The following is a 27,469-nucleotide window of genomic DNA, read 5'->3' on the forward strand; positions in this document are numbered from 1 at the left end:
TTTCGCTCATTAGAAATATAACATCACAAATATTTTATTTTAAAATACTTTTCGATACGCATCTGCTACCATGTTGAGGTAAAATTTTATATTGACAATCAACAATGATAATAACAAATCAAAATAGACAGGGTTACAGCCAGTATTGTTATAGAGTAGAAGTGTTTGCTTAAAACCTCTTCTAACATTATGGGCCTAATAAGGAGTAAGGACAGTCGGTCCCCTAACACATATTACATCCATTTTCCTATGAAACTAGTATGAGAAAGTGGACCCGACCGTGCGTACAAGCGTGATTAACTTTTATTGTCTCTGTGTGTTTACATTACCTAGTCATTGCGGTCTTGTCCATTTATTTTTGGTCAGTTTTAGGTATATCATTTCTTCTGTGTTATCAGTACTCTACTCTGCTCTAGATCACTCACTAAATATTATTTATTACTTACTATCGATATAATATTTAACTGAGTGCTAATGATGATGGGTAAAAAAAACCTAAATGAAATTCTAATAATAGTATCAATTTCGCGCCTTTTTTACCAGCTTTTATTTAGTTTCACCTGGGACAGGCGACCGGTCCCATTGTCTGTCGGTCTGTCTGTCTGTAGTCAAATCTTGCAAATACAAACTGAAATATAGATGCACAGAAAAAACAGAAAAATAAGACCAACACTAGGAATCGAACCCAGGTCCACATGTTGACCAACAGTGGTGTAGCGGTACAGCACGCGGTACGGAATACCGAGGACCTGGGTCTTTCTGTGCATCTATATTTCAGTTTGTATTTTCAATTTAGGTTTTACGATGACCGTAAAAGTAAAAATTTGGAATTGAAATAAAAAATACCAATCTAAAATCTTGCAAGTTAAATTTGATCAAGTTTCAGTATTCATGCAGATTGACTTGAAATTTGGAATACTTATGAAAATCACGTGACAATAGAATAATCTAGTAGTGACATCCTGGTAGTCCAGCCAGGATCATCTCCGCAGGAAGGAACTCATCAAAGGTTAATAGCATCGACTTGTTTGGTATGCAAATGTAGTTTGGGTGACTATGCAAGTACAGTCAACAAAAAGTACAGTCAGCAAAAAAAGCTTAATTGTATTAAAAATAATGTTTTATGGTTAGGTTAGTTTATACAGTGTGTGGTGTGAAGCACTGTGCACACCCTCCCTATACATACTGTATATACCCTATATATACTGTAGTCTTTAACTGTGCAATTTTTCCATTGACCTATACACCTTGTGTTTACTTGCTCTGAAAATTATTTTAGTGATGTGCCGAGATTATAATTATATTATTGATTCAAGTTGCATGCATTAAATGCACGTTATGGTCGTCGCGTCGCGTGACGATAATTTTCAAACTAGCATGATGCAATGCGGAGGTTTTTAGCGCTTAGCAAAACTTCTATCTTAGTTTATAAAATAAAACAACAAAGCATTTTGGTATAATATTAATTATATTTACAAATCTTATTTACAAACCTAAAAATTAAACACACTATGATTGTGCCAGTTTCGTTTTGTACCTAAATTACATTTAGGCAAGCCGGTAGACCGATGCATCATCAGGGGATATGGCTGGCAGACGCGGGGGACGACGTGGGGGGCGGCGGCGGCGCCGTGGACGGCACTCGCAGTGCAAAGCGCAGAGCCCGATGCCAGCACAGCCAGACAGAAACAGCGGAAGAGCCAGGGTCCTTGTCACCGTCGCAACTTGCTCCCCTCTCGACCAGCGTGGAATCACCACACTAGTGTCCGCCCTGGACCAGTAGCAACTGTATCTCGCTCCAACGTAGCCGTAGCTGATGGTAAAATTTTCGCAATCCACGATAGGAGGATAGCCACAGCCCTTTATGTTAACGAAGAGAACTGCCGGATGCCATTCGTCGCCGCGCGCTTTGTACTTGACATGCAGTTGCGTGCATTTGTATGCGTCACTTGTGCAGCCTTCTCTGCAAGATGCCCACGTGCAGTTATCCAATCCTAAGCGATCGTCTCTTCGTTCTGTCACGCATTCCGCTGGCACTGGGTCGAAGTCAGCCGCTAAAGCACTTAAAGCTGGGTCCGCATACAGTGGTACGAGGAAAAGTAGAGCTGATGTACCACCGCCGAGTAAAGCGGCAAGCATAACAGTGATGTACCGTGTTAGTTTCGCACGCGTTTCTCCCCTGCGTCGGGAAGGCCGCACGACCAATCTCTCGGAGCTCCCACCACTCATTTTACTAACACTGGGACACTGCGTCAACCCATGTTGAACTGAATACCTGGTGTCCCAAATGCAGTTGTTGCGGCGTACGCATGCGTCGATACTGGGCATGCGCCATGCGAGCTCATTCAGGATTCATTGCGATGCTATGTAATTTGTTATCAAGTCGTTTGTTGAATGACGCTAAATTATTTAGTATTGTGGGTCAGGTGACCTAATTAAAAGCATGGAATAGGTAGACAGCTAATTCTCGCAACGAGTTAAAACTGAACAACAGCAACAGCAAATACAAATACAAATAATGTATTTGTCAAACATAGGTTAAAATAGTTGGCACACTGATCATAGATTTGTATCACTATGCTGCGCCCGAGGGCATATACAAATATAAATGTCTTGTAGGTAGGCACATTCAGCAAATTAGATTTATTTTCCTAATGCTTAAGATATTTTGCCATATTTTGTGTGTAAACTATGTAGGTAGGTAAGTAGCAAAAATAGGCACTGATTCATAGTATAAGTACCCACGGTAGTATGTACTATTAATTATTCTGTGGTATAAGTAAGCCGTGGTGGCCTAGTGGTTTGACCTATCGCCTCACAAGCAGAGGGTCGTGGGTTCAAACCTCGGCTCGCACCTCTGAGTTTTTCGAAATTCATGTGCGGAGTTACATTTGAAATTTACCACGAGCTTTGCGGTGAAGGAAAACATCGTGAGGAAACCTGCACAAACCTGCGAAGCAATTCAATGGTGCGTGTGGAGTTCCCAATCCGCACTGGGCCCGCGTGGGAACTATGGCCCAAGCCCTCTTGTTCTGAGAGGAGGCCTCTGCCCAGCAGTGGGACGTATATATAGGCTGGGATGGATGGATGGGTATAAGTAGGTTTAGGATGGCTTATACTTTAATTTAACCAAGCTGTTGCAAAATCTTTAACCGAAAGCGATTGCTACCTAATCAATCTCTACTCTACCTACTGTACAACAAAACGTAATTAGAGCTGATACAAGGTGACGCAATAGGTAATGTCCGTTTTATTATGAAATGGACACATCCATACACATACAATACTTAGGTATTTCGGGGACACATCTGGAGACCCTATTTTTCCAGCTTGGAATCATGGACTGAGTCCACCTCCCAAATTTTGTTGAAATCGGAGAGATAAACTGAGGGTACAACGGTAAATAAAAATGCCCAGTTTAGTCTAGTACCTACCCAAAGTACAAGTTTTATTAAGTTTGAGACTAGGACTGACTAGGTCAACTTACGTACTGCCTACCGAGTTGTTCTGTGCGTGACATTTATTTATTCATCAAATAAAGTTTTATAGAATAGACAAACTACTTACTTATGAATTTACTAGCTTTTGCCGCTGCTATCGCGCGCTGTTCCCTCGGGAACTGTGCATTTTCCGGGATAAAAAGTAGTCTATGTCACTCTCTGGTCCATAAACTATCTCTATGCTAAAAATCACGACGATCCGTCTCCGTTTCGACGTGAAAGACAGACAAACATACAACGTACAAACACCACACTTCCGCATTTAAAGTATTACCCCTTATTCATAAACGACAGTCAGACCTATTTTAGTTAAAATGCCGCTAAAATTCGTTTGTCCTTATCTGTCACTTCGACATTTGTATTTGTTAGAAAGGGACAAAGCATTTGTTAGTTAACATAGGCTTGTTAAGTTTTATGAATAAGGGGGTTAGTATGGATTTACATATTTGGTTAGTTTTTTAGAAAAATATGGCTCTGTCCATTGGAGGACAATTTTGCCAGTGTCTAGTAGGTTTTGCCGTTGTACGGTAAAAAAAATCTATAAAACGAAATATGAGAGGTAATGGTGGATGAACGATGACAGCGCGAATCCCATATGTATTTAACAGTTTATTTGATTAATTCCGCCTTGCCTAAGCTGACGAGAACGACAAGACGAGTGACAAGTTGAATATAACTAAATCTATGAAAATCATCGATTAATCGGGTATAGAATGACATTTAACAAAAACCGGAATTTAACGTGGTTCACGTTGTAGCACATCACTGTCCGTAATTGTTCATTCACTTCATTCATTTCATTCGTTCATTAAAAAAAATGGCGGCTACGCCACCAGTAAAGTGTGTGTAGTGTAGCCGGTTGATTTCAGTGTATTTTGTAAATAATAAATAAGTTTTATTTGTTTCTTAACTTTGTAATCAGTGTAGGTATGTCCGTCTCATTACTTAACTTATTTGTAAATTCTCTAAGACAAAACTTACCTCGACTTCCTTTCAAACCAGGTACAATACAAATTTCGTTTACTTTGTTGCACATGGCTCGCTCTTGTTTTTATGTTATTTTACGTCCTTGTGCGCCAAGTCGGTGTATGTTTGTTATACGATTTCCGTACTTTATTTTAACGTTAGTTGTCTGTAAAAGGGTAAGGATAAGGTTGACGTAAGGATAACCTTAAAGTTTTGTAAGCTATGGTTTTCGAATTAAGTATCTACTGTTCTGCTTGGTGTATCTCTTCGAGATGTTAAGTTAACCAGGTTAAAATATTTACTGAACTATCGAATAAACTGATTCGCGTACCAGGACTAATTTATTTCATATATAAATATACTAGCTTATGCCCGCGACTACGTCTGCGCGGATCTAGGTTATCGCGCGGTGGCGCCCTCTACCGGAATAAAAGGTATCCTATGTTGATCCTTGGGGTTCAAACTACCTATATACCAAATTTCATCAAAATTGGTTGAGTGGGTTCAACATCTCTTCTTCTTCTTGCCCCCCTCCCATTTCAACTGTACCTTGTACGTCGGCGCCAGGACGCTCTGTCCTGGGTTGTCGTTGGTGAGATATTCAGGGCTTTCAGGTCCCTCTCAACATTAGTCCACCATGTAGATGGCGGTCTTCCTTTACCACGGGGTTTAGTAGGATGTTTAGCGCTATCTTTACGGAGTAGCTCTCATCATCATGAGTGGGTTCGACGTGAAAGGGTAACAGACAGAAAGAGTTACTTTCGCATTTATAATATTAGTAGGGATCTCACAGCTCCTACCAGCCTTAGAAATAGTCATATCAGATATTTATGCATGCTTTATTGCATATTGGTACTAGTGACTGCAGCTAGTGATATTGATGTTGAATTTATTCATTCAGCTCCAAAGAGTAATATATTGTGTGCCTAAATCTAGATAAATTATTTTATTTATTTCTGGATTCAAAATACACAAGTTAAGAAAAAATAACAATAAATTTAACTAAACACCTAAACTAAGGACATGCAAAAGGCTGGCAGCATTCACTCGTTGAATGGTGATGGCGATTTGTTGAGTGATTTATATTTACTCTATTAAATTTTCAATATTTTACACAACTTATATTAATGACAATTTAAGTTCCTCGCTTACATGGGTCATGCCTTTCTAAAGATACAATTCAAAGACAAGATTGTTCCTTACTGTTAAACACTAGTTTAGCTTGTTTGTTTCTTATTTAGTCATTTAAGCAGCGACACTAGCTACATCAATGTTTTAGCCCTCATCAAGAAACTTTTAACATTCCATTGGAACTAACTGCTCACCCGGACAAGAGATGTCCCTATTAAACAATCAAATTAAGAAATTTTGTTATTTTGTTTACTAAGATTTTAAATATTCTTCAGGCTTCCAACTTCGGCACATAACAGTCATGGATACAGTCCCCGACACAACAGATGTTGAAGAAATAGTCCAAACCAAGAAGCAGACCCGATTTAGAAAGAGACAGTGGGAAGATAATGTTAAAACCAATGGGGAAACACAGGAGAAAAGAGAAAAGCCTTTTGAGAGAGTGAAAAAGAAGAAAATGGCCATGCTACTGGGTTACTGCGGGGTTGACTATTACGGTATGCAAAGGTAATGTTATGCATGAGTTAAGGGTAGCATATCCAACTTAAAAAAAGTTGAATACCTCCAACATTTCCATTCCTGAGTTAAATATTTCGAAAATGAAACCGATTTTAATGAAACTTGGTTAAAAACGATCTTGATTAAACTAGCTTTTGATGAAACATCAAAACTAGTCCATCAATCATTAAATCACTAAGGGCGGTTTCAGACTAGCGTTTTTTTCTGCTTATTCCTGCGTGTTCAACACGAAAAAAAAAACCGCATCCGCACGCGCGTACATGCGCTTCCAAAACCGTGCTCGACGCTGTGCCAGCGTCCACGCGGCGTCGACGCGACGCCAGCGCTGGCCGGCTGCCGAACGTGGCTTACGCAGCGCTGGCGTCGCGTCGCCGCGGCGTCGATGTTGCGTCGACGCTCGAAAGACGCTAGTGGGGGAGTCTATACGCGCAAATAAAACTTTAGTTGGAAACTACTTTAAAATCAGTAAAAGTCGAAAATATCATGGCATAGGTTTATGTTAAGTATATAAGAAGACTGCAACAGTATGTTTGCTCCACTCTGCCTTAAAATGAGCACAGCTTAAAGAACTAACAAACTTACTCTTCGAAACATCTAACAGGAACCCTGGTGTCAAAACAATAGAAGAAGACCTACTCAAGGCCTTATTGGAAGCAAAGTACATAAATGAAGATGACTTCAACACCCAACAGAATACACAGTTTCAACGCAGCTCCAGAACAGATAAAGGAGTATCAGCGGCCCGACAGGTTGTGTCTCTAAAGTTGCGTTAGTATTGTCCCTTACTCATTAGACATAGTTAAAAATGGATGAAAACTATACTCTAGTTCAGAATTAGGCGAACCAACTTGACAGTTTATTACACACAAATGTTGCCAGAGTTACACCAGTGCTGTAATATCAATATTTAAAAAAAAACTTAATATTGATGTTGTAGTGTTGTATACCCAACTCTACAACCAAGTTGGATCGTTTTGACAGTTTATTTAGAAAAAATAGTACTTTAGGGTAGTTTCAACCGCACCTGTCACAAATTATTAAACAATTGAGGTAGGTGTTGATTTTCATTGGTTTAGAGGAGTCTTAAGAGGCTGATAAGGCTTGATTCTATGGTCAGTAGTTTTGTTGGAGTAATTAAAAAAAAAAATTCTTCACTTTCCTTTCATCTCACCATCCATCAAGATGGCTTGAATTTGATTTTTTTATTAATCTATTGAAATCCAGGCGTGTTTTGGCTAGAAATGGCCTAGAGCCCTATATTTTATTTCACCTTAGTGTGAACTATTTTAAGATGATTTAATTTCGGAAAAAACGGTGAGTTTTTACCATTTATTTGTTTTTTCAACCTTTTGGTATTTCGTTTTTCTTTCAAGTTTTAACTTGTGGCTTTATTGTTCTAGCCGCGAGGCGTTATATATATATATATATATAAACAAATACCCATTCCTTCTTTTGGGATCTATTTTTGCGCATCGGCATCGCATTTCGGCATGCTGGATGAAGATTTATAAATTGAAAAATTGACCCCGTCCGTGACGCTTCGAATTTTTGTATTTGTTTTTGACTTTATTTTGCGTCCATAAACGGTCAGTGAAAACTTTATTCTAACGCAAGATGCACCAACGTCAGATAATGAGGGCTATCGCGAATGAATTCGCCACTAGAGGCGCTAGTGTAGCGTGAGGTCTCCGAAATGTCAAATCTCATAGTTTTTGGGTGAGCTACGCGGGTTTATTTATAATAAGATTTTTTTTGTGAATATTTTGCATAACCTGAAATTAATTATGGCAATTATGCGTTACGGGGCAATGAATGTCTGTGTTTTGAGACAGTTTTGTCTTTCGGAAACTTTTGTCCTCCTTTTTTTCCGAACAAAACGGGACTTAGCAACACTGTGGTTGCTGGATATTTTTATGGTACGGTTTTAAGGTGTTTTAAATATGATTTTAATCTAAACTTTGTTTTAACGCCCGTAATAACAGACTCTGAAAGCCACACTTAAAAACCTCACGCAACAGTGCGCCATCTAGTGAGACAAAAAACGATAGCCCTCATTGAAGAACTATAAAATTTTGAATTTGGAAGTGTAATTCCACATGCCCTTCTGGCTTGCTACTTTAATTTTTTTTAATTAGAAGGCGAATGCTTAATGCCGTATTATTGCCGTAATGTTATTTTTAAGAGTTAAAATTGTGTAATTAGCTCAATACTATTATTTAAGTTTTTTTTGTCTTGAGAGTCCATTAACCAAGTACGACGAAATCAGACGAGAACTGGGAGCCTCTATCAGGTGAGACCAAGTTTTTATTGCAACGTCAGAGTCCCCGGCTTGGGTTAAAAAAAGTCCTAATTTCCTCTATCTGCTGAGTTTTGGCTGTTTTATTTTCTTTAAAAATAGCCTGGCGTCCGAACTTTTATTATTGTGTATTAGATTTACCTTCCATTTTATTGGTGAACTGCAACACACAATACAACAACTATAAACTTTTCTAAAAAAAAACATGACAATGTTAGAAAAAAACTCAGTAAGAAATAATAATAAAAGTAAATGGGGTGTCCAGCTTCTTTTTAGTATGTAAATTTGTCGCTAGCCGATAAAAGCGATAAAATTCTCATTCTAAAAAATACTCCTCTTGATACTCGCCGGCGGTGGGTGGGACTAGTGTAGTGCCTTCGTCTGAAGCATTATTCGCTTGTAAAAAGTCAGTTAAGTTGGTAAAAAGTCAACCCTTGAGAGGTACTACTCATATTAACCTGCTCATATTGTAAGATACAATAATAATAATAAATAAATAAATAAATATCACGGGACAATTCACACCAATTGACCTAGTCCCAAAGTAAGCTTAGCAAAGCTTGTGTTATGGGTACTAAGCAACGGATAAATATAATTATATAGATATAGATACATACTTAATTACATATTAAACACCCAAGACCCGAGAACAAACATTCGTATTTTTCATACAAATATCTGCCCCGACACGGGAATCGAACCCGGGACCTCAAGCTTCGTAGTCAGGTTCTCTAACCACTAGGCCATCTGGTCGTCTAAATAAAACACAAGGAAGCCATTTTCCGACTCATTTATTATTTCTCTTTCTCTCACCTGCATACATACATGTTTCTGTCTCACTCATACAATATATTTTTAAATAAGGCTGGTTTCAGTCTTACATGCCCTTTAAATTAACAAAAGGAACAGAAAAATATTTACCTTATATAATGTTACTTTTACCTTAAATGTACATGTTTTTCTTTTCTTTTTTTAATTTACAAAAATCTATACTAGTAACTAAGAACTATTAAACAAGTTTGAACTTTACTTATCCTTCATGCTCATTCTTAACCACATATCTAGTAAAGAAATAAAAAAAAAACATTTATTAAACAAACAATACCTTACAAAAAACAAACAAAACAAAAACTAAACTATTGAAAGCAGCCAGTCTTTGTGCAGTTTAAGACTCAAAAAATAATCATATTATTCTTCTTTTCAGCATTAGAAGTAAGTGTAGAAGAAATAAACAAGAGTTTACCAGATTGCATAAGAGTGTTTGACGTAAAGAGAGTAACAAACAAGTTTAACTCTAAATGTAAGTGCAACGCGCGAACATACAGCTATACTCTTCCAACATATACCTTTGAACCTACTCTCAGTATAGAGAGTGGCGAAGACAGAAAGAAATATAGGATAACACCAGAGAAACTTGAACAAGTCAATAGTGTCCTAGGTTTTTATAAGGGAACTAAGTGCTATCACAATTTTACGGAGAAGAAGTAAGTTGCTATAATGTATGTTATGATATTATTATGCCCGGTTCACATTATTCCAGTATAACCGTTCCAATGGCATGACACTGCGGTGCTTGATCGATCTTATGGAACTCATTTGGATTGTGACCCCGCAATGTATCCTATGATTTTACTGGAATAATGTGAACTGGGCATTATATGTATAAAAAGTTAACTATGCAACTGAATAAAATGTATCCCAATTCGCTACATAAATAACATCACAAAAATTCCTGAAAATTTTGGAATAATTTGCAATATTTTTTGGAAGATACTTTAGACCTCAATCAGAAAATTTCCACTAATCGTTTTTTCCGAATCCGAATTTGCTAGAATATATTATGAAAAATATTGAAAGAATAATTGTCAAAAAAATCAAACGCCTTATCTTAATTTGGCTCTTTCTTTCTTTCTTTCTATGAACTTCGTAGTAAGTATAATAAGTATAACAGAATGTGTCATTGCAGTTTTATACCCGATCAAGTTAGTAAATTCTCAAACCTTTTTAAACCTATAATTATTTTTTTTTCCATTTTGTAATTAGTAAAATTTTAATTTAATTGTAATTTTCAGGCATTTCAATGATCCGTCAGCATCAAGATATATGATGGGCTTTAGTGTAGAAAAAGTCTTTGTGGAATCAGAGATGGAGTTCGCTGTTTTATTAGTTAAGGTAAGTTAGTTTTGCAGGCAAATAGGGTATAGGGGTAAGGGGCTTTTTCGCTCTTATTGCGTGGACATAAAGGGTTTTTTTGATCGGCTAAAGTCAATACCGCTTCGATAGGTGTAGAGACAGACCCATAGTCTCCTTTTCCGACATCCATGGGAAGAGATGGGCCCGATCTAAAACCGGATACGACATCACTTAGGGCCTCCGCTAACTGGCGCAGGTGCACGGCTTGTCTGGCGCGGCGTGCTTGTTCTATTTTATCTCATAGAGCAGCGCTGCGTAAGGTGGGTCCCTGCTCTATTAAAAACAATTGAAACAGAGCGTTGCTCCCGCGTCAAGCCGAGCACCCGTGCGAGTTAGCAAAGGCCCTAAAGCTTTTCTCAAACTTATGTTTTCCTACAGGGCCAGAGCTTTATGCTGCATCAGATCCGCAAAATGGTCGGCTTGACGATAGCAGTGTGCCGCGGCCTTGTCGATATGTCTATAATGGACAAAGTGTTCGGAAAGGACAAGGTTATGATACCCACTGCCCCTGGTTTAGGGCTTGTTCTGGATAAGGCAAGTTACTGGAACGACTAGATAAAAAAGCAAAGCTCTTGTGTGACATTACTTATATATATGCAGATAGCGCGCGAGTTGAATGCAGAGCTCAGGAATGCGATAGTGTTGCGACCTTATTAGAATTAATGATGACGAACTTATCGACATATAGAAGGTATGTCGATAAATTTGTAAAAGAAATGTTAATTTAATCTTCACATTTTATCATATTTTTTTGACTTTCGATTTTTACACATAATATGTATATAAACAGGACTCAGCACAGCACCTAACCTTTTATTTGTATCATCCATATCGTGGTCGCAACGTGACTCAACACGATGGATGTAACTCGATTAAGCCGTCAACAAAAATAAACGGAAACAAATAAAAGTTTCGTGCTAAGGCCTGTTTATATACATAATTATAAAAACACGTCTGTTTGAACGAGAACTTGATGGACTCGGATCAGCAATCACATCATTAAAAACAAAAAAAATACGGGGTGCAACATTAGTTTTAATACGATCGATATGTGTACGACAGCTATCAAGGACAGCACTACACTAAAGGCGACTGAGGCGGGGCGTGTGGCTAGCGGGGGGAGAGGCTCCCGCTCTTCACCTCAGGTCTCGACTGCATTCATTCGCGCGCTATCTGGGCTCTGTTTCTCAAAGCATATTAGTCTAATAATATTAGTGTATTGTCACATTATGTGACAAAACATTAATATTATTAGACTAATATGCTTCGAGAAACTGGGCCCTGTAAATAATATATTATTAAACATTTCTTCCGAAAAGATCGAATATAGTCAGTCTGTTGCTGCTTTAAGCGCAAAACACACAGGTCGGGAGTGCAGGTGGCTTGTTTACGTGGCTGTATGTATAACCACACATGCTTTGAATTTTGAGTTGAACTCTATTATAACAAAATAAGAGCGTTGACAGGCAACTAGTTGCCAAAAGCATGTGAGTGGATATAAAAACATCACACCGTGGGGCCTGCACACGACCCGCCCCGCGCCGGCCGTCGGTATGATGTGCTGTTGTTCATATACAACCACGTAAATAGGCCCCCCGCACTAACGACCCGACCCGCTGCCGTCCTGTTTGTATTTTGCGCTTTAAAATATAGTGGAATTTTATTAAAAGGTCCTTCTCTCGATTCTGAATAAATTCCAGCTATTTAATGAACACATTTTATATAATTTCTGTTTTATCTGTGGTCAATTTCGGCTTATGAGGCTGACACTTCAAACTAACATAAAAATGAATTATTTACAGGTTCATTACGACAGGTATGATACCAAGTTCAAAGACAGCCATGACAGCCTCACATGGACAGAGGTAGAAGAGACCGTCCAGAAGTTCACTCACGATCACATCTACCCTAATATAGTGAAGGGCGAAGTGAAGGATGACTCCATGGCTCTATGGTTAGAGAAACTAAAAAAACATTCCTATGAACCTTCAGAAGATGAACCGGCTGAGAAAGATGATGAAAAGGGTGACGAAAGTGACGACGAGAATGAGGATGATGAAAAAAATCTTGAAAAGGAGATGGAGCGGAATGAGTGCAAAGTGAGTGGTGAAAGAGAGGAGAATGGAGAGAGTAAAAAAAGTGAAATAGAAAAGACTTAGATGTACATTACTGGTCATCAAAGTAATTTTAAATTGAGACAAGTAATTATACATCTCGCCAGCTAAAACCAACACATGAAATTCAAATATGATGTTTATGAATCAATAAAATCAGTACAATATCTGTTTTTCACGCTATTTGGATACGGATATGATTGGATTCGCTAGATTCCTAAAAAAATAATTAAACCGTTACTTAGATTTTCAAAATATATTGGACACTGTTTCACCACCCATTGATTAATTTTATTTGACAGATAAATGTGATGCCGTCTCCGTCTACTGGAACAAAACAAACAGAGACGGCATCACATTTATTCGTCAAATAAATTTAATCAAGGGATGATGAAACAGGGGTTATTTTTTATTTTGTTGATTTAAAAAAAATACGGATATATGTTTTGTTTGATTGATGAAAGAAAAAATACGTGTCCAATACATTCTGATAAGGTAACTGACGGACTAAATATATACTTTTTCAAGGAATCTTAAGTACCCAATTACTATAACTTTACATAATCTGTGTTTTTCAAATGAATAGTTGACTTCATTTACTTTAGCAGGATATTTTAGGTTTTTTTTTAGACTTAATATAGTTTTAAATATATGTAAATATATATATTCAAATTATTAATGATAAATCCTTGTTGGGAAATGTAAATTAAAATAATGATTATTCTAATGTTTTGTTTATTAACCCCTAAAAGTATACTTTTTAATACATAAATGTTTGTAACTTTGCTGACGACGATATTGATATTAATGTAGTAGCCAGAAAGAAGTGGTTGAACAGTTAAGTAAATAAAAAAAAAAAACTTAAAAATACTTCAATGTTGTTCCATGAGATTTAACGTCTATTCACGTTTATTGTCTATAGACGTTAGTCTATTTCTTTTAATCTACTTATGCGTCTTGTCTCTGTTTGGTTTTGGCTTCGGTTCCACGTCGTTGCTGTGTTTTCTTCTAGATGTTTGTTATCACTATTCCATGAAAACCAAAATTTAAAACTGCAAGTTTACTCTCTAAAATATTTAAGACTTGTGTTTTGGTCACAGGATATTTGAACTTAATTGCTCATATAGGTATCCTGATGATGTCGTCTTCCGCTGGGTTTTCTTCAAGATATTTCCTATTGCTAATCCACGAAAACCAAAATTTAAAACTGCAAGTTTACTCCCTAAAATAACTACATCAGTATGTTGGTTGATCAAAGAAAATTTGAACTTGACGCTCATGTGTCCTGAAGATGTATTCTTCCGCTGGGTTTTCTTCTAGATATTTTCTATCGCTAATCAATGAAAACCAAAATTGAAAACTGGAAGTTAATATCGCAAATATCTTGACCAGTTTATTGATGAAAGGGCATTTGGAATCGATGCTCACGTGGTATCGTCTCCCGCTGGATTTTCTTCTACATATTTGATATCGCTAATCCATGAAAACCTAAATTGAAAACTATAAGTTTACTTTCTGAAATATCTTCACTAGTGTATTGATGAAATCATATTTGGAAGTGATGCAGCTATGGGATCGTCTCCTGTTGGGTTTTCTTCTAGATATTTGCTATCGTTAATCCATGAAAACCAAAATTTAAAACTGCAAGTTCACTCCCCTAAAGTGTCTACATCAGTATGTTGATTAAAAAAAAATGATGCTCATGTGTCCTGATGATGTAGTATTCCGCTGGGTTTTCACCTAGATATTTGTTATCGCTAATCCATGAAAACTAAAATTTAAAGCTGGATGCTTATTCTCTAAAAGATCTACATCAGTATATTAAGAAAGAAAGAAAGAAAGAAAATACATTTATTCACAACACAAGACAACAAAATTATTAGGTACAAAAAAACAACACAAAGGTATGTGTCATTGCGGTATTGATCAAAGAAAATTTGAAATTGACATTCATGTGTCCTGATGATGTCTTCCGCTGGCTTTTTTTCTAGATATTTGCCATCGATTCTCGACGAAAATCAAAATTTAAAACTGGAAGGTAATATTTAAAATATCTCTACATTCAGATGTATTGATCAAAATAAATTTGAACTTCACGCTCATGTGACACATCACACACAAAGATCTACGCAGCCAAAATTATTTTTTAAGCATAAAAATTGGTATCAAAAAAAAATTAATAAAAAAAAAATTACTTTTACAAAAACTATCTTAATGAAAATATAAAATTATTGTATTACAATATTTTGCCAAAAAAGCAAAAATACAAATATTTAGTTCGGTACAAAGGGAGAAAAACGTAATAATGCTAAATTTAATTGACTGCGCCATGGGCTGAAAGATTGTGCAAGTTTACTCTCTAAAATATTCAAAACTTGCGTTTAGGTCACAGGATTTTTGAACTTAATTACTCATGTAGGTATTCTGATGATGTCGTCTTCGGCTGGGTTTTCTTCAAGATATTTCTTATTGCTAATCCACGAAAACCAAAATTTTAAACTGCAAGTTTACTCCCTAAAATAACTACATCAGTATGTTGGTTGATCAAAGAAAATTTGAACTTGACGCTCATGTGTCCTGAAGATGTATTCTTCCGCTGGGTTTTCTTCTAGATATTTTCTATCGCTAATCCATGAAAACCTAAATTGAAAACTATAAGTTTACTTTCTGAAATATCTTCACTAGTGTATTGATGAAATCATATTTGGAAGTGATGCAGCTATGGGATCGTCTCCTGTTGGGTTTTCTTCTAGATATTTGCTATCGTTAATCCATGAAAACCAAAATTTGAAACTGCAAGTTCACTCCCCTAAAGTGTCTACATCAGTATGTTGATTTAAAAAAAATGATGCTCATGTGTCCTGATGATGTAGTATTCCGCTGGGTTTTCTTCTAGATATTTGTTATCGCTAACCATGAAAAATAAAATTTAAAACTGGACGTTTATTCTCTAAAAGATCTACATCAGTATATTGATCAAAGAAAATTTGAAATTGACATTCATGTGTCCTGATGATGTCTTCCGCTGGCTTTTTTTCTAGATATTTGCCATCGCTTATTCATGAAAATCAAAATTTAAAACTGGAAGGTAATATTTAAAATATCTCTACATTCAGATGTATTGATCAAAAGAAATTTGAACTTGACGCTCATGTGACACATCACACACAAAGATCTACGCAACCAAAATTATTTTTTAAGCATAAAAACTGGTATCAAAAAAAAATTTATAAAAAAAACTTATTTTTACAAAAACTGTATTTTCTTAATAAAAATATAAAATTATTGTATTACAATATATTGCCAAAAAAGCAAAAATACAAATATTTAGTTCGGTACAAAGGGAGAAAAACGTAATAATGCTAAATTCAATTGACTGCGCCATGGGCTGAAAGATTGTGCATTGTTGGCGTCATAGGAGCTGCTCTGGAGGGATGTCAATCATAAAGATTCTTATAAACACGAGCAGTTTCTGAAGCATATCTTTTTAATTTTAAACGATCAATTTTGAACTCGCTTGAAATAGTTTCCAAAATGACTTCTAGTCTATAAAATTAGCTCATAATTGATGCCAGTTATTTCTATTTCTGCAGCTAAACTGGGGTCCTCAAAGAACCTTCTGCTGGTATTCCTGTCATTTGTATTCCCAAAATTGGATTTAGACGTACCTGTCTATTATTAGACCTGTTTCAGTGCGAAACCTTCCTTGAGTCTCTTTTTCATTCGTTTTTCCGTGTCTTTCTCCTCTTTTGTTTTTCGTATCCTGTACTGTTTCACTTGCGAGTTTCTAGGCCAAATGTAAAAAATGGATTCAAATATGCGAATTCTGGCGTGTAAGACTGATTTGCCGAATTCAAGGGCTTCAAAATTCACGTCTCAGGCATAGTCCTATTTATTAAAATCTTTTGAAGTTGCTCCACATATGTAGAACCTACTTTTAGACACAAGCTTGTCTGCCTTGTCTGATCGCAGACCTTTCCGTCTACCATGGTCATTATAAATCTTTGCTTAATTAGAAACTTTTTCCCTGCTATTTCGATCTCTGTTGGGACTCGATGCGCACGTGGTATCGTCTCCCGCTGGATTTTCTTCTTCATATTTGATATCGCTAATCCATGAAAACCTAAATTGAAAACTATAAGTTTACTCTCTGAAATATCTTGACTAGTGTATTGATGAAATCATATTTGGAAGTGATGCACCTATGGGATCGTCTCCTGTTGGGTTTTCTTCTAGATATTTGCTATCATTAATCCATGAAAACCAAAATTTCAAACTGCAAGTTTACTCCCCTAAAGTGTCTACATCAGTATGTTGATTTAAAAAAAAATGATGCTCATGTGTCGATGGATAAATTTCTTCGTTTATTTTTAAACGTTTCAGCAGTTTGAAAATGTGTACTTGCGTATGACACTTGTATAACGCTACCACTGCGACACGATTCTCTTTGATGCCACACTCCATCTTCAGGGCAATGATGACTGGATCGAAATATGCATTTTCTCACAGCCAAAGGGCTATTTAAGCATAACCAAGAAACAAATGAAAATCGAACGTTCGATAAATAAATTTAAAGTTAAGAAAAAGTTGGGACAGAATTTATGGCAAGACTACGTTGTTACTTAAATTGTATCGAAAATATAAACTGAGGCATGGATGGACAGAGAAACCAGAAAAAGAGACCAGCGCTGGGAATCGAACACAGGTCCTGAGCAATCCGTGCTGCGTGCTATAACCCCTACACCACCGCTGGACAGGAATCTAGACACGAATTTTTCCTATGCATACAAACTCAGGTTGCTTATTTTTACTACGCTACTTATGCACAAAAACACAAAAAGACACAGGTACAAAATTAGGGGTTCGATATTTCTCAGAACAAGACGGGTGAGCTACTCATTCAAAAGTAACAGTATGATGGTCGTAAGAAATGAATAATTCACCAATAAAATTATAAATAATGATTTGTATAATATTTTCGCGATACTGACACATGGCACACAGAACATTCAATATTATCATTAATTTCTGTACTCACATTTTGATTTGAAGACGATGCGGTTGACGTACTTAGATGCGAAGCTGGCTGGTGGGTTAGGGCGTATTTTCTTTGCCTTAACTGGAGTCTCTTCGGTTCAGCTTGCAAAAATCTGTAAAAAATAAATTAATCATTAATATAACAATTACATCAGATGCCTCATATTTTTCCATGCTATAATTGTGTCCATTGCATGGTGTAAAATATGGAATAAAATCCGGATCCTACAACCATATTACCGGTTAAACTTTGTTTAAAAAGCACATTCGAATGTAACGATGGAATTTACTAAAAATTGGAGATTTGTCTAAACTTGCAACTTCGTTTAGCGATAAGTACAAATTGAAATACATTTTAAATGAAATTCGTAAAATGCAATCGCCAGCACGGTCACAATGGTTGAAGTGGCAAGGGGGTTCAATTTTTATACCCAAGGGTTCCACCCCTTCCTATTGTCACTAACGTCAAACAAGTTTCAACGCGATGCTCGTCTTGTCAATGCTGTCCAAACATAAAAAATAGTACAATAATCACAAAAAATAGTAACAACACGTTCATCGCCACGTAGGTCACCGGTGACCTGACCCTGCCATATATTTAAGCGCCTTGTATTGTAGGTCATCTGTGTGTGACCTCAGGACCGACCGGTTTTCAAACCTATTTCGCGAGCCATAGGACTCTTATTCCATAGATTTCGTGTATGCATGTGACCGGTGTGGCGCTGTAGTACACGTGCGCACAGTGGTTTTCGTTTACATTGACAATTGTTAGATTTACATAGAAAAATCTCCAGTTTTCCGCGAAATTGTTCGTGGATGCGGTGATTTGGCTTTTAAGTTTTAAGTGCAACATAACTATTCGTTTTAAATACTTTACGCAGCTTAATACTTAGTTTATTATACTACATTTATTTACATAGTGTAAATTTTTTAATATCAACTCGAACCTGTTTCGGCTCATTACAGTTCCAGGGAACTTTTGTCCAAAGATTTTATCTTTACTCCAATAATCTGTTATTTTTGGAAGTTTGACGAGGCCCATAGGATTAATCCAAAAACTTGTTTTATTTCGTTAGTCGTCGTTGGTTTCCATGAATGTGAGCGTGATTGTCTGTATGGCAATATCTTCAAAGATCTTATCTGGGACTACTAAACTAAAATATTTTCCAGGTGGACTGTGACGAAGCTGACTTGCAAACGGTTCTTTCATCCCTAAAAAAAAACTTTAGGTAACATTCGGATGTTGGGTCGCGCGATAATTGAAAGGACTTTCACGGTGGACATATTCAGGGTACTTTTAACAATAGCCGAATTCCATGCGCTAAACTCTGTTATTAGCCCGAAACTTGGTTTGCGATTTTGAAAAAAAAAATGACAATAATTCGTCCAAAGATTAGATGAGATTATTTATTCTCTCAATAATAAATTACATAATAAATTGTACAAAGGCCGAGGCGGGTCGCTAGTAGGTATATAAAATTCAAACCTGTAGGTTCCGTAAACGAGATTACAGGTGGTTGGTAACCTCTTGGCTCTGACCACCTTTGAATCGAGATATCCCGAAGTTCATCCATTTTACTTCGAACCATGTCTTCAACAGAATCTTTGTCACTTTCCGAGTCACTGTCAATAACAACTCGTGCACGTCGTTTCGGTGGACGAATAATAATAATAATTTATTTATTTGCATAGAATATGGTTACATAATATGGATGTTATCGGTATACAGTTTGATGTCCAGGCATATTCTGCTGCACATGCAACATACAAATATCGAATATTTATTGACTCATTCTAAGGCTATGAATATTTATCTAGAAGTCTAATGTTACATTCAGTGTCAAAATGGTTATACTACAGAAAAAAATTGGTAATGTCAGCAGAATTACAACAAATATGGATGTGAATATGAATACAAACATTATTTATCATAATTAAAAAATTCAATGATTTGGTCTAAACTTTCCTCGTCGCATTTTTCTTCCGAACATCTTTTTTCGATCTCATGGAAAATACTGGCTTCCAATAAGTCAATGTCATGCATATCTTCTAAAGTTAAGAATTGGTCTTTACTTTTCTCTTCGCATTTTTCTGCCGAACATTTCTTTTCGATCTCATGGAAAATACTGGCTTCCAATAAGTCAATGCCATGCAGATCTTCTTGTGCTATGACTAAATCTATATCAAAACCGTCAGAATCCATCACGTAGGACGACAATGCGAATGCAAAATGAAAACACAGACGTGCGGCCCGCGCGAGCGCAAGTGATCGACTGCGGGGGCGGGTGACCGGAGGTCTGACCTATCTGGCGCTAAAACAACGTAAATTCAAATTTCTACACCGCAGCGCCGCGTAGGCCACCGGCGACCTAATGAGGATTTTGGAATTATTTCGTAGGAAACGAACACACGAATACAAAAAAAACCCTCCTTTACTTCCCCGTGGTTGGGTTTAAAACAGAATGACTTGCATCCCGCTCCTTCGCAAGTATTTAACTGCGAAAGCGCGTGACCGGAGGTGCGACCTATCTGGCGCCAAAATAACGTAATTGCAATTTTCTACATCATAGCGCCGCGTAGGGTACCGCCGGTGACCTCATGGGGTTTTATGGGATTATTTCATAAACCATACATGGGATTGTAGTTATTAAACTACATCAAGGAAACCAAAAAAAAAAATTATGTAAATTTTTACCGTTCTTCTATGGCGGTTAACGTGTTAAGTTTTCAAATATTCTTGCTCGACTTTCTCGCACAGCTCCTACAAGTCCTGATCTTCAACTAGTTGGTAGAGTTGCTGTTCGAAGTGAATGAAATATCGGCGGACTGAGTATAAGAAAAAAAGGTTTTACGTTTATTACTTTGCCTCCACAAACGAAACAATGAGAGTGTTTCACAAGAAAAGGATAGTCAGAAGTTATGCAGGTGACCGAAAGAAATTAAATAGAATTTTTTTAATTGTCCCAAACGAAATTAACACAATCACTTTTAGCTGCCAACTGCTTAGTGATGTTGTAGATCACGTCTCTGCAGCGCTACTACGAAACTCGAAGTTCGTGTCGAAGTTGTGCGGTCCCTCTGACACTTATACTATTTAGTTCTAGAGAAAATCCAAAAAGCGTTTCTCAGATTTCTATACAAAAAAACGCATGGGTACTACCCGTTCTTGTACCCTACCAAGTTTCTGCTTGGTATACTGGGATTTAACTCTCTGGAAGTAAGACGTAATTATATGCTCCTAACGATATCTTGTAGGGCCTTGCGCGGGAATGTGACAGTGTCGAGCTGGGGCGCAGCTGGTGCGTCTGCACGTTCCGCCTCTGACAAAATTTAACTTCAGGCCTCGAGACCACCCTCTGCTGGCACCGCCACCGGCGCGCACCGCCGCTCGCAAGCAGTCGCCACTGGTCCGAGCGCTGCGCTACGTCAATGCCCTCCTAGCATCAGTGCCCCAGTGTGATGTATTGGCAGGTTGTTGGAGAAGAGTGTGCGATGAATGTTTGAAGTTCTGGAGATGATGGATGCACGTCCGTCCTCATGTTATTGTTAATTTTGTAGTATTGTTATTATTATTATTATTACTTTTTTTTTTTTTTTTGTCTTACTCAGTGCTTTGGTGTCAAACTGTTATGCTGTGTGAGTTTTTACAAATAAATAAATAAATAAATTTAATAGGAGAGCGAGAGGGACCGCACGACACGAACTTCGAGTTTTGAGTTTCGTAGTTCCCTGCTGGTCTGTTGAACGTATTCATCTTCTTCGGAGTGGGCGTAATATTTAACACGCACTTCTGCTCGTTTCCATTGTTTTGCCGCGGGAATGTTCTTAATATTGGCTACAGCTCATACAGCTCGATTTTAATGAGGTGTGATGCGTAAGCTCCTTCGTCTTGGTTTGCTTTGATAAAAGCAACACCATCTGCAGTGGCTTGGCTAACAGTTGAAGAGTTTTTGGGAATCTTCTTTATCTTGCGTTTTTCAAAGAATCCGTGAATACTGTTATTAGGTCTCTTGTTGTTGGCGATTGCCCTCTTTACTTTGAAAGCTAATGTTCCTTCGTCGTCATCGATGGGTTCATCGTGATTCTCTGGATAATAATGGTACTTAAATGTGTTTTCTTCAGGCAGCTATAACAATGCAAAAAACAATATTTTAAACAATTCTTCAAAGTGAGTTGGATGGTACCTAAGCAAACAGGTCCAAATACAATTAAAAAAGCTTACTTACATCCAGTGTTGCCACCTTAGTTTTAGTAATGGGGGCAGTTGGAGAAGCTAATAACCCTCCTTCTTCGCAGTCGGGTAAAAAGGGCTAGATCGGGCTAGATGGAGCACAAATTACCAAGAAAAGACATGCTGTAAAAAAAAGGCTAAGAAACACCTTTACTAATGATATCGGATGGCGAAAGCTTAGTACCACCCCACTTGCCTTCCCCCGCCTAGGCACCCCCAGCCCAAGTGACCCCATCCTCTTGAGGTAGAAAGAATTTTATACTTATCGGGGGTCCTCTCGTACACGTCGTAGATTCCAAATTCACGTTCATGATAGATGTCGGCTACTGCCTGACTTCGTTAATATACTCAACTCTTCGACTCTCAAATAATATCTCGTTAGGCATTGCACTCTTATGTTAGCCACCACTCAAAAGGTATAGCATCGAGCACTTACTCAATTCTGCCTTGAAGAGGCCTATTCTCTCATTAGTGACCAGGTTGTGAACACACTTGTATTCCCTTTGAATTTATTTGTATTAGCGTGATTCAATCTCACTGACGTATATAGGAAATGTCAGAACTCTCCTCGACATAACGGGACTAATGATTGAGTGTGTTTAGGGAAAAATTCAATAATGGATGCTACTTAGGCACGAAGTAAATACTACCTTGGTCTCTCAACAAAAGGTTACTCTGTGAAATCACTTTACTAGAAATAAGTTATGGACCTCCATTATTAATTCATTCCGAAAGGGAAAAGGAATTTAAATACGTATACCAAACGAAATAAATTATAGTTTATATATTTTTATTAAAATCATTAATAAACCCAAAACACTTGGGAAGAGATGAAAGACCAAAACGAAACTGTTCGATTAATTAAACCTTCATTGGTCTTATACGACACAATGGCAGGCCAGACATTCAGTTCCTAAGCCAAGCTAAAGTAGAAGGGAAAACGAATGTCCAAATGAAAAACTCTTCTGGCTGTCTCTATACTAGGGTACACACACACATGTATAAGGAACTTAGACAAAGAACAAAATATACACAAGAAAAGAAAAGATAAATCATACTCTACAATATAACAAAATAGTATGGACCATTGTCTTTATTGGCATAGTCAAATCTAAATCGTTCGTTAGTTAATACGACAAGGTTTGTTATCACACAGGCATAATGTCTCCGTTGAACTCATCTTTCGAATTGGTAATGACTTGAAAGGAAATATCGAGTCTTGGCCGATCGTGTTTGTTAAAGAAAATATATTTATAAAATTTGGTACTTTACCGAACTTCCAGTTCACCTCGACTTAACCACTCCTAGCTATTTTATAGACTTTCAGGATTGAAACAAAACCCTAGCTGGCACGATTGATTTTTAGAAAATCAAGAACAACACAATTAGGTATCACTGTACGATTTCTCTCCAGCACCATTCCTCGAGAGCTCTCGAGATCGAATCCCCTTTCTCCTCTCCTGCGATCTTCCCTACTCTCTTGTCTAGGAAACAAACCCCTCCAGTGCTGTAGGCGGCTTTCTGAAATTTTTAAATTTTCTCTCGAGTAATCCGTTCATCCCGTTTGCGGATGACATTCGTCGTCTCTGTGATTGGCTGTTAAGTATACTTTTGGGCGTAACCCCACCCTTAAATTCTATGATGTTTGATTTTTTGTCACTATGCCTTGCGGTCATTTATCACGTCTCGTTTGACAAGAGGAAGTCATTATTTGTTGCTATTCTACGAAAGATTGCATAAGGGCCTTTGTTTACACTTGTTCCTTAAGAGTTGAATATGTCTATTTGTACTTGATTGCTTGCCCTTTTGGAAAGGGTCGAATTTCTGTGTCTAAATTGCCTTTAAAACTTTTTGTTAAAACTAAACTTTTGGCTTTACTTGGAATTCTTAGGGCCACGGGTAACTTTCTAAAACATGTGGACTTGATCTTTTAAAATTTGATTCTGAGATTATTCTTTTTTTTTCTATCTATTTATAAGAGAATATGCGGGACGAACTACGTGAACCACCCTGAGGTGTTACGTGGTGTGGTTGGGTGGTCGCTACTGATAGCGACTGATAATAACCCTAGAGGTGAATAACTTGTTAGATAAGGTTTAAATCTTTAAATATTATTTTTATGTTTAAGTAAGTAAGTAAGCTAGTTAAAAATAAAACATATTTGAAAATAAAAACTTTATTTAATAATATTTTAAACGTAATAACTAAACTTACCACTTGCTAAACTAACTAAAGCTATATATTAATAAATACTATACTATTTATATCTAAACAAATTAACTATAAATTAAGTAAAACATCATTGGATCTTTAAGCGTTTTTAATAATAGTAATAAAACATTGTGTTCCACTTAAATTAAACTTTGAACTTCCTTTTCAACCATCCACCAGACTCAACTTAAAATACATTTCGTAATACATATAAAATTCTAATACACCTAACTTAATAACGAGTATAGCCTCCATCAGCGTCAATAACCGCTTGAAGCCTGCTTCTCATTGATCCAACCAATTTTGAGCATACTTCTGTACCTCTAAACGAGTCCCAAACATCGAGAACGTGATCCTTCAAGTTTTGGGTTGTTCTCACCATCGAAGAATCCCAGCTTTGGACCATCAATCCCCAAAGATTCTCGATGGGATTGATGTCCGGACTTTTAGGTGGCATCCTGATTAAGTGAAGATCTGTTTGGTTCTCAATCCAGCTTTGTACAATTCTGGCGTTGTGTATTGAGGAATTATCCTGAACAAAGTGTACTTGTTCTAAAATGTCTTTATAAGCCAGACTGTTTAACCGACCCGATATTTCAACAAGTTCGCCTGGTCCACTCGCACCCATCCAACCCCAATATCCGACAGAAATACGGCCACTCCTGCGGTTGGGGAGTACATTGCCGTCTGAATATCGGCTATGGTTGACACGCCATAAACTAAGTCGGCCATCTGTTGCAGACGTGAACACCTTTTCATCGAGAAACAAAACGCCATTAAAATCGTAGTCCAAATACCTTTGGGCAAAATTGAACCTCATTGTTTTGTGTCTGTCTGTTAGAAGTGGCTTTTTGGCAGGCACTCTGTGATGCAGCCCAGCATCGTGTAATCGACGTCTGATAGTATGAGATGACACATTAAGCTGGGCAGCGTAAGTGCTCGTATTCACGAATCTGCGATACCGGACATCTTCAATCAACTGCTGATCTTGTTGTAATGTCGTTTTTTTGGGACGTCCAAAAGATACGTGCTTTGTTATATCACCCTCGTCTGCCCATCTCTGCTTCCACAAGTAGACAGTTTTTCTCTGAAAAATAAATTGTAATTCATAACTGACAAAGAAAACCAAACAATCATCGCTGATATGTGCATCGATAATGTATGCGACCTGGAATTCTAAAATGCTTTAAAAAAATACTTACTGAGACACCCAATTCATCGGCTATATCGGATACAGAAATGCCGTCTTCACATAAAGCAACAATTCTGTGTTTAGTATGGTTACTTATGCGGTACATTTTTTAAGATAATTTTACTATTAACCAAACACACTAACCCACAACCGAATGTCCGTCAATCATGAAAATTCTATTTCAAAATATTTTAGTGTCAGGAAACATTATTTAAAGACCGGTAATCAATATGAGCCGATATTATCAATGAAATGATTGTCTTACCTACGTAAAAGAAGACTCTTCAGAATTAAGTGACTGGCCACTTAGAAATGAAGGATTGTCGTATTACTATTTGTTTGAATGACGTGACATCATGCACTTGACAGCTTGAATGTTTAACGATAAACTCAATTTTCATTTGTGTTTATAACTCTTTGGTGGTGAATTAACTTCAGTTCATCAAAAGAGGTATTTTGCAAAAAAGAACTGCAGACAAGAGATTCTACAACAAAACCCGCAACTTATATCACACACAATATGAACCTTTTACAAATACGATTTCTGGGCGATCTAGTAGAACCTTAGTCGGTCCCAAAAAGCATTTTGATCCTTAATAGGAATGGGATCGAATGGCATTAAAAAAATCGTCAAAATTGATGAATTCTGTGAATGTAGATTGTCATCATTTAAAAAGTTAGGAATGAAATCCTAAAGCCATTTTTGCGTGGCGGCAAGGGGTCTAGGCTGTCCTTACTACCCCGTTTTAACTTTCCACCCTGTATAGAATTATAGACCATAACTAAAATTAAAAACAAGCATCCACCAACAACCTTTCGGTTCTGCCGTAGTCGGGCAAAAATAAAGGCATTTATTTCCTCGAAAGGAATTCCCATTTACATTTTTTATAACATTCAAAAACCACTAATGTCCAATAGATGCATACCAAAGTCTCAGTAATATGTAAACAAAACAAACCAAAAACATCTCCAGTCAAACGGAATTAAAAATCCTAAAGTGACATTATTTTAAATAGAGTAATCCTCTGCCAAAGAGTTTGGAATAGCAATTGGTATACGACTTGAAACTTCAAGTGACTGATTGAATACATCAAGATTATGGAGTTCGATATTATGCAAATGCGTTCATATGCCGCTGACAATAGAGTTGTGTTTATGGTGTTTAAGTACATAATTTTGATTATCATGTTGGATATATAATTATGGTTAATAGTGTATACATATTTATGCACTTTATGGTGTTTCTAAGTTTATGGTTTAATTAATGAGGATATATTATTGCAAATTGTTGTATACATAGTTATCTCTCAAATTGTGTATACTAATTTATGTCCATTTTCATGTTCCCAAATTGATGACCATTTAGATGACTACGCTTTTTGCCACTCTGTGGTGTATACATATCTTTGCCCTTGACTGTACACCCACCTTGTTTGTAGTGAGATTTGTCGAGCTCGTCAAAATACCCATCAACCGCAGCCTCCACTTAATCATTGCTGGCAAATCTTTTACCACCAAGCCATTTTTTTTAATTTGGAAACAAAAAATGATCGGAAGGGGCCAAATCTGGCGAATAGGGTGCATGAGGAAGTAATTCGAACTAAACTCGCGGATTTTGGTCATTGTCTTGCTGAAACAAATTTTTTTTTTTGCCACATGCGGTCGTTTTTGACAGATTTTTTCACTTAATTGATGCAAAAGGTTAGCATTATACTCGCCATTGATAGTATTTCCTTTCTGAAGATAATCTATGAAGATTATCCCACGGTCCAAAAAACGGAGGCCATGACCTTTCCTGCTGATGGAACTGTTTTTGCCTTCTCTGGGGCCGGTTCTCCTCTTCGAGTCCATTGCTTCGACTGTTCTTTCGTATCTGGTGTGAAATAATGCTCCCACGTTTCATCCATAGTGATAAAACGCCGCAAAAACTCCGCTTTATTGTTGTGAAATTTTGCCAAACACTCGGTCGAAATATCTTCGCGACATAGTTTTTGTTCGTCTGTGAGCAATCGCGGCACCCACCTTCTGCACACATCTTTTTCATATCCTAATTTTCAGTTAATATGCGGTATACAGCAC

General features: G+C 37.1%; 2 protein-coding genes across 4 annotated transcripts; one reads left to right on the top strand and one right to left on the bottom strand.

Moving 5' to 3' along the window:
• Nucleotides 1–1,476: 1,476 nt before the first annotated feature.
• Teh1 (tipE homolog 1 phospholipid transfer protein) lies at nucleotides 1,477–2,449 on the bottom strand. Its single transcript, XM_074103359.1, has one exon. It carries the CDS (start codon nucleotides 2,326–2,328, stop codon nucleotides 1,549–1,551), a length of 780 nt encoding a protein of 259 aa, XP_073959460.1. The 5' UTR covers nucleotides 2,329–2,449; the 3' UTR covers nucleotides 1,477–1,548.
• Nucleotides 2,450–4,306: 1,857 nt separating this feature from the next.
• Pus1 (Pseudouridine synthase 1) lies at nucleotides 4,307–13,590 on the top strand. Of its 3 annotated transcripts, none has more exons than XM_074103352.1 (7): nucleotides 4,307–4,502; nucleotides 5,873–6,104; nucleotides 6,718–6,884; nucleotides 9,617–9,896; nucleotides 10,485–10,584; nucleotides 10,984–11,139; nucleotides 12,408–13,590. In XM_074103352.1, the coding sequence occupies exons 1-7, from the start codon at nucleotides 4,430–4,432 to the stop codon at nucleotides 12,762–12,764; spliced, it is 1,365 nt and encodes a 454-aa protein (XP_073959453.1). In that variant the 5' UTR covers nucleotides 4,307–4,429; the 3' UTR covers nucleotides 12,765–13,590. The 3 variants fall into 3 exon arrangements, with proteins under 3 accessions (XP_073959453.1, XP_073959455.1, XP_073959454.1); XM_074103354.1 differs by having other exon boundaries at nucleotides 4,307–4,423; XM_074103353.1 differs by having other exon boundaries at nucleotides 4,308–4,427.
• The last annotated feature ends 13,879 nt before the right edge of the window (nucleotides 13,591–27,469 follow it).

The sequence above is a fragment of the Choristoneura fumiferana genome, chromosome 20 (genome assembly GCF_025370935.1).
Source record: "Choristoneura fumiferana chromosome 20, NRCan_CFum_1, whole genome shotgun sequence".
Lineage (NCBI taxonomy): Eukaryota > Metazoa > Arthropoda > Insecta > Lepidoptera > Tortricidae > Choristoneura > Choristoneura fumiferana.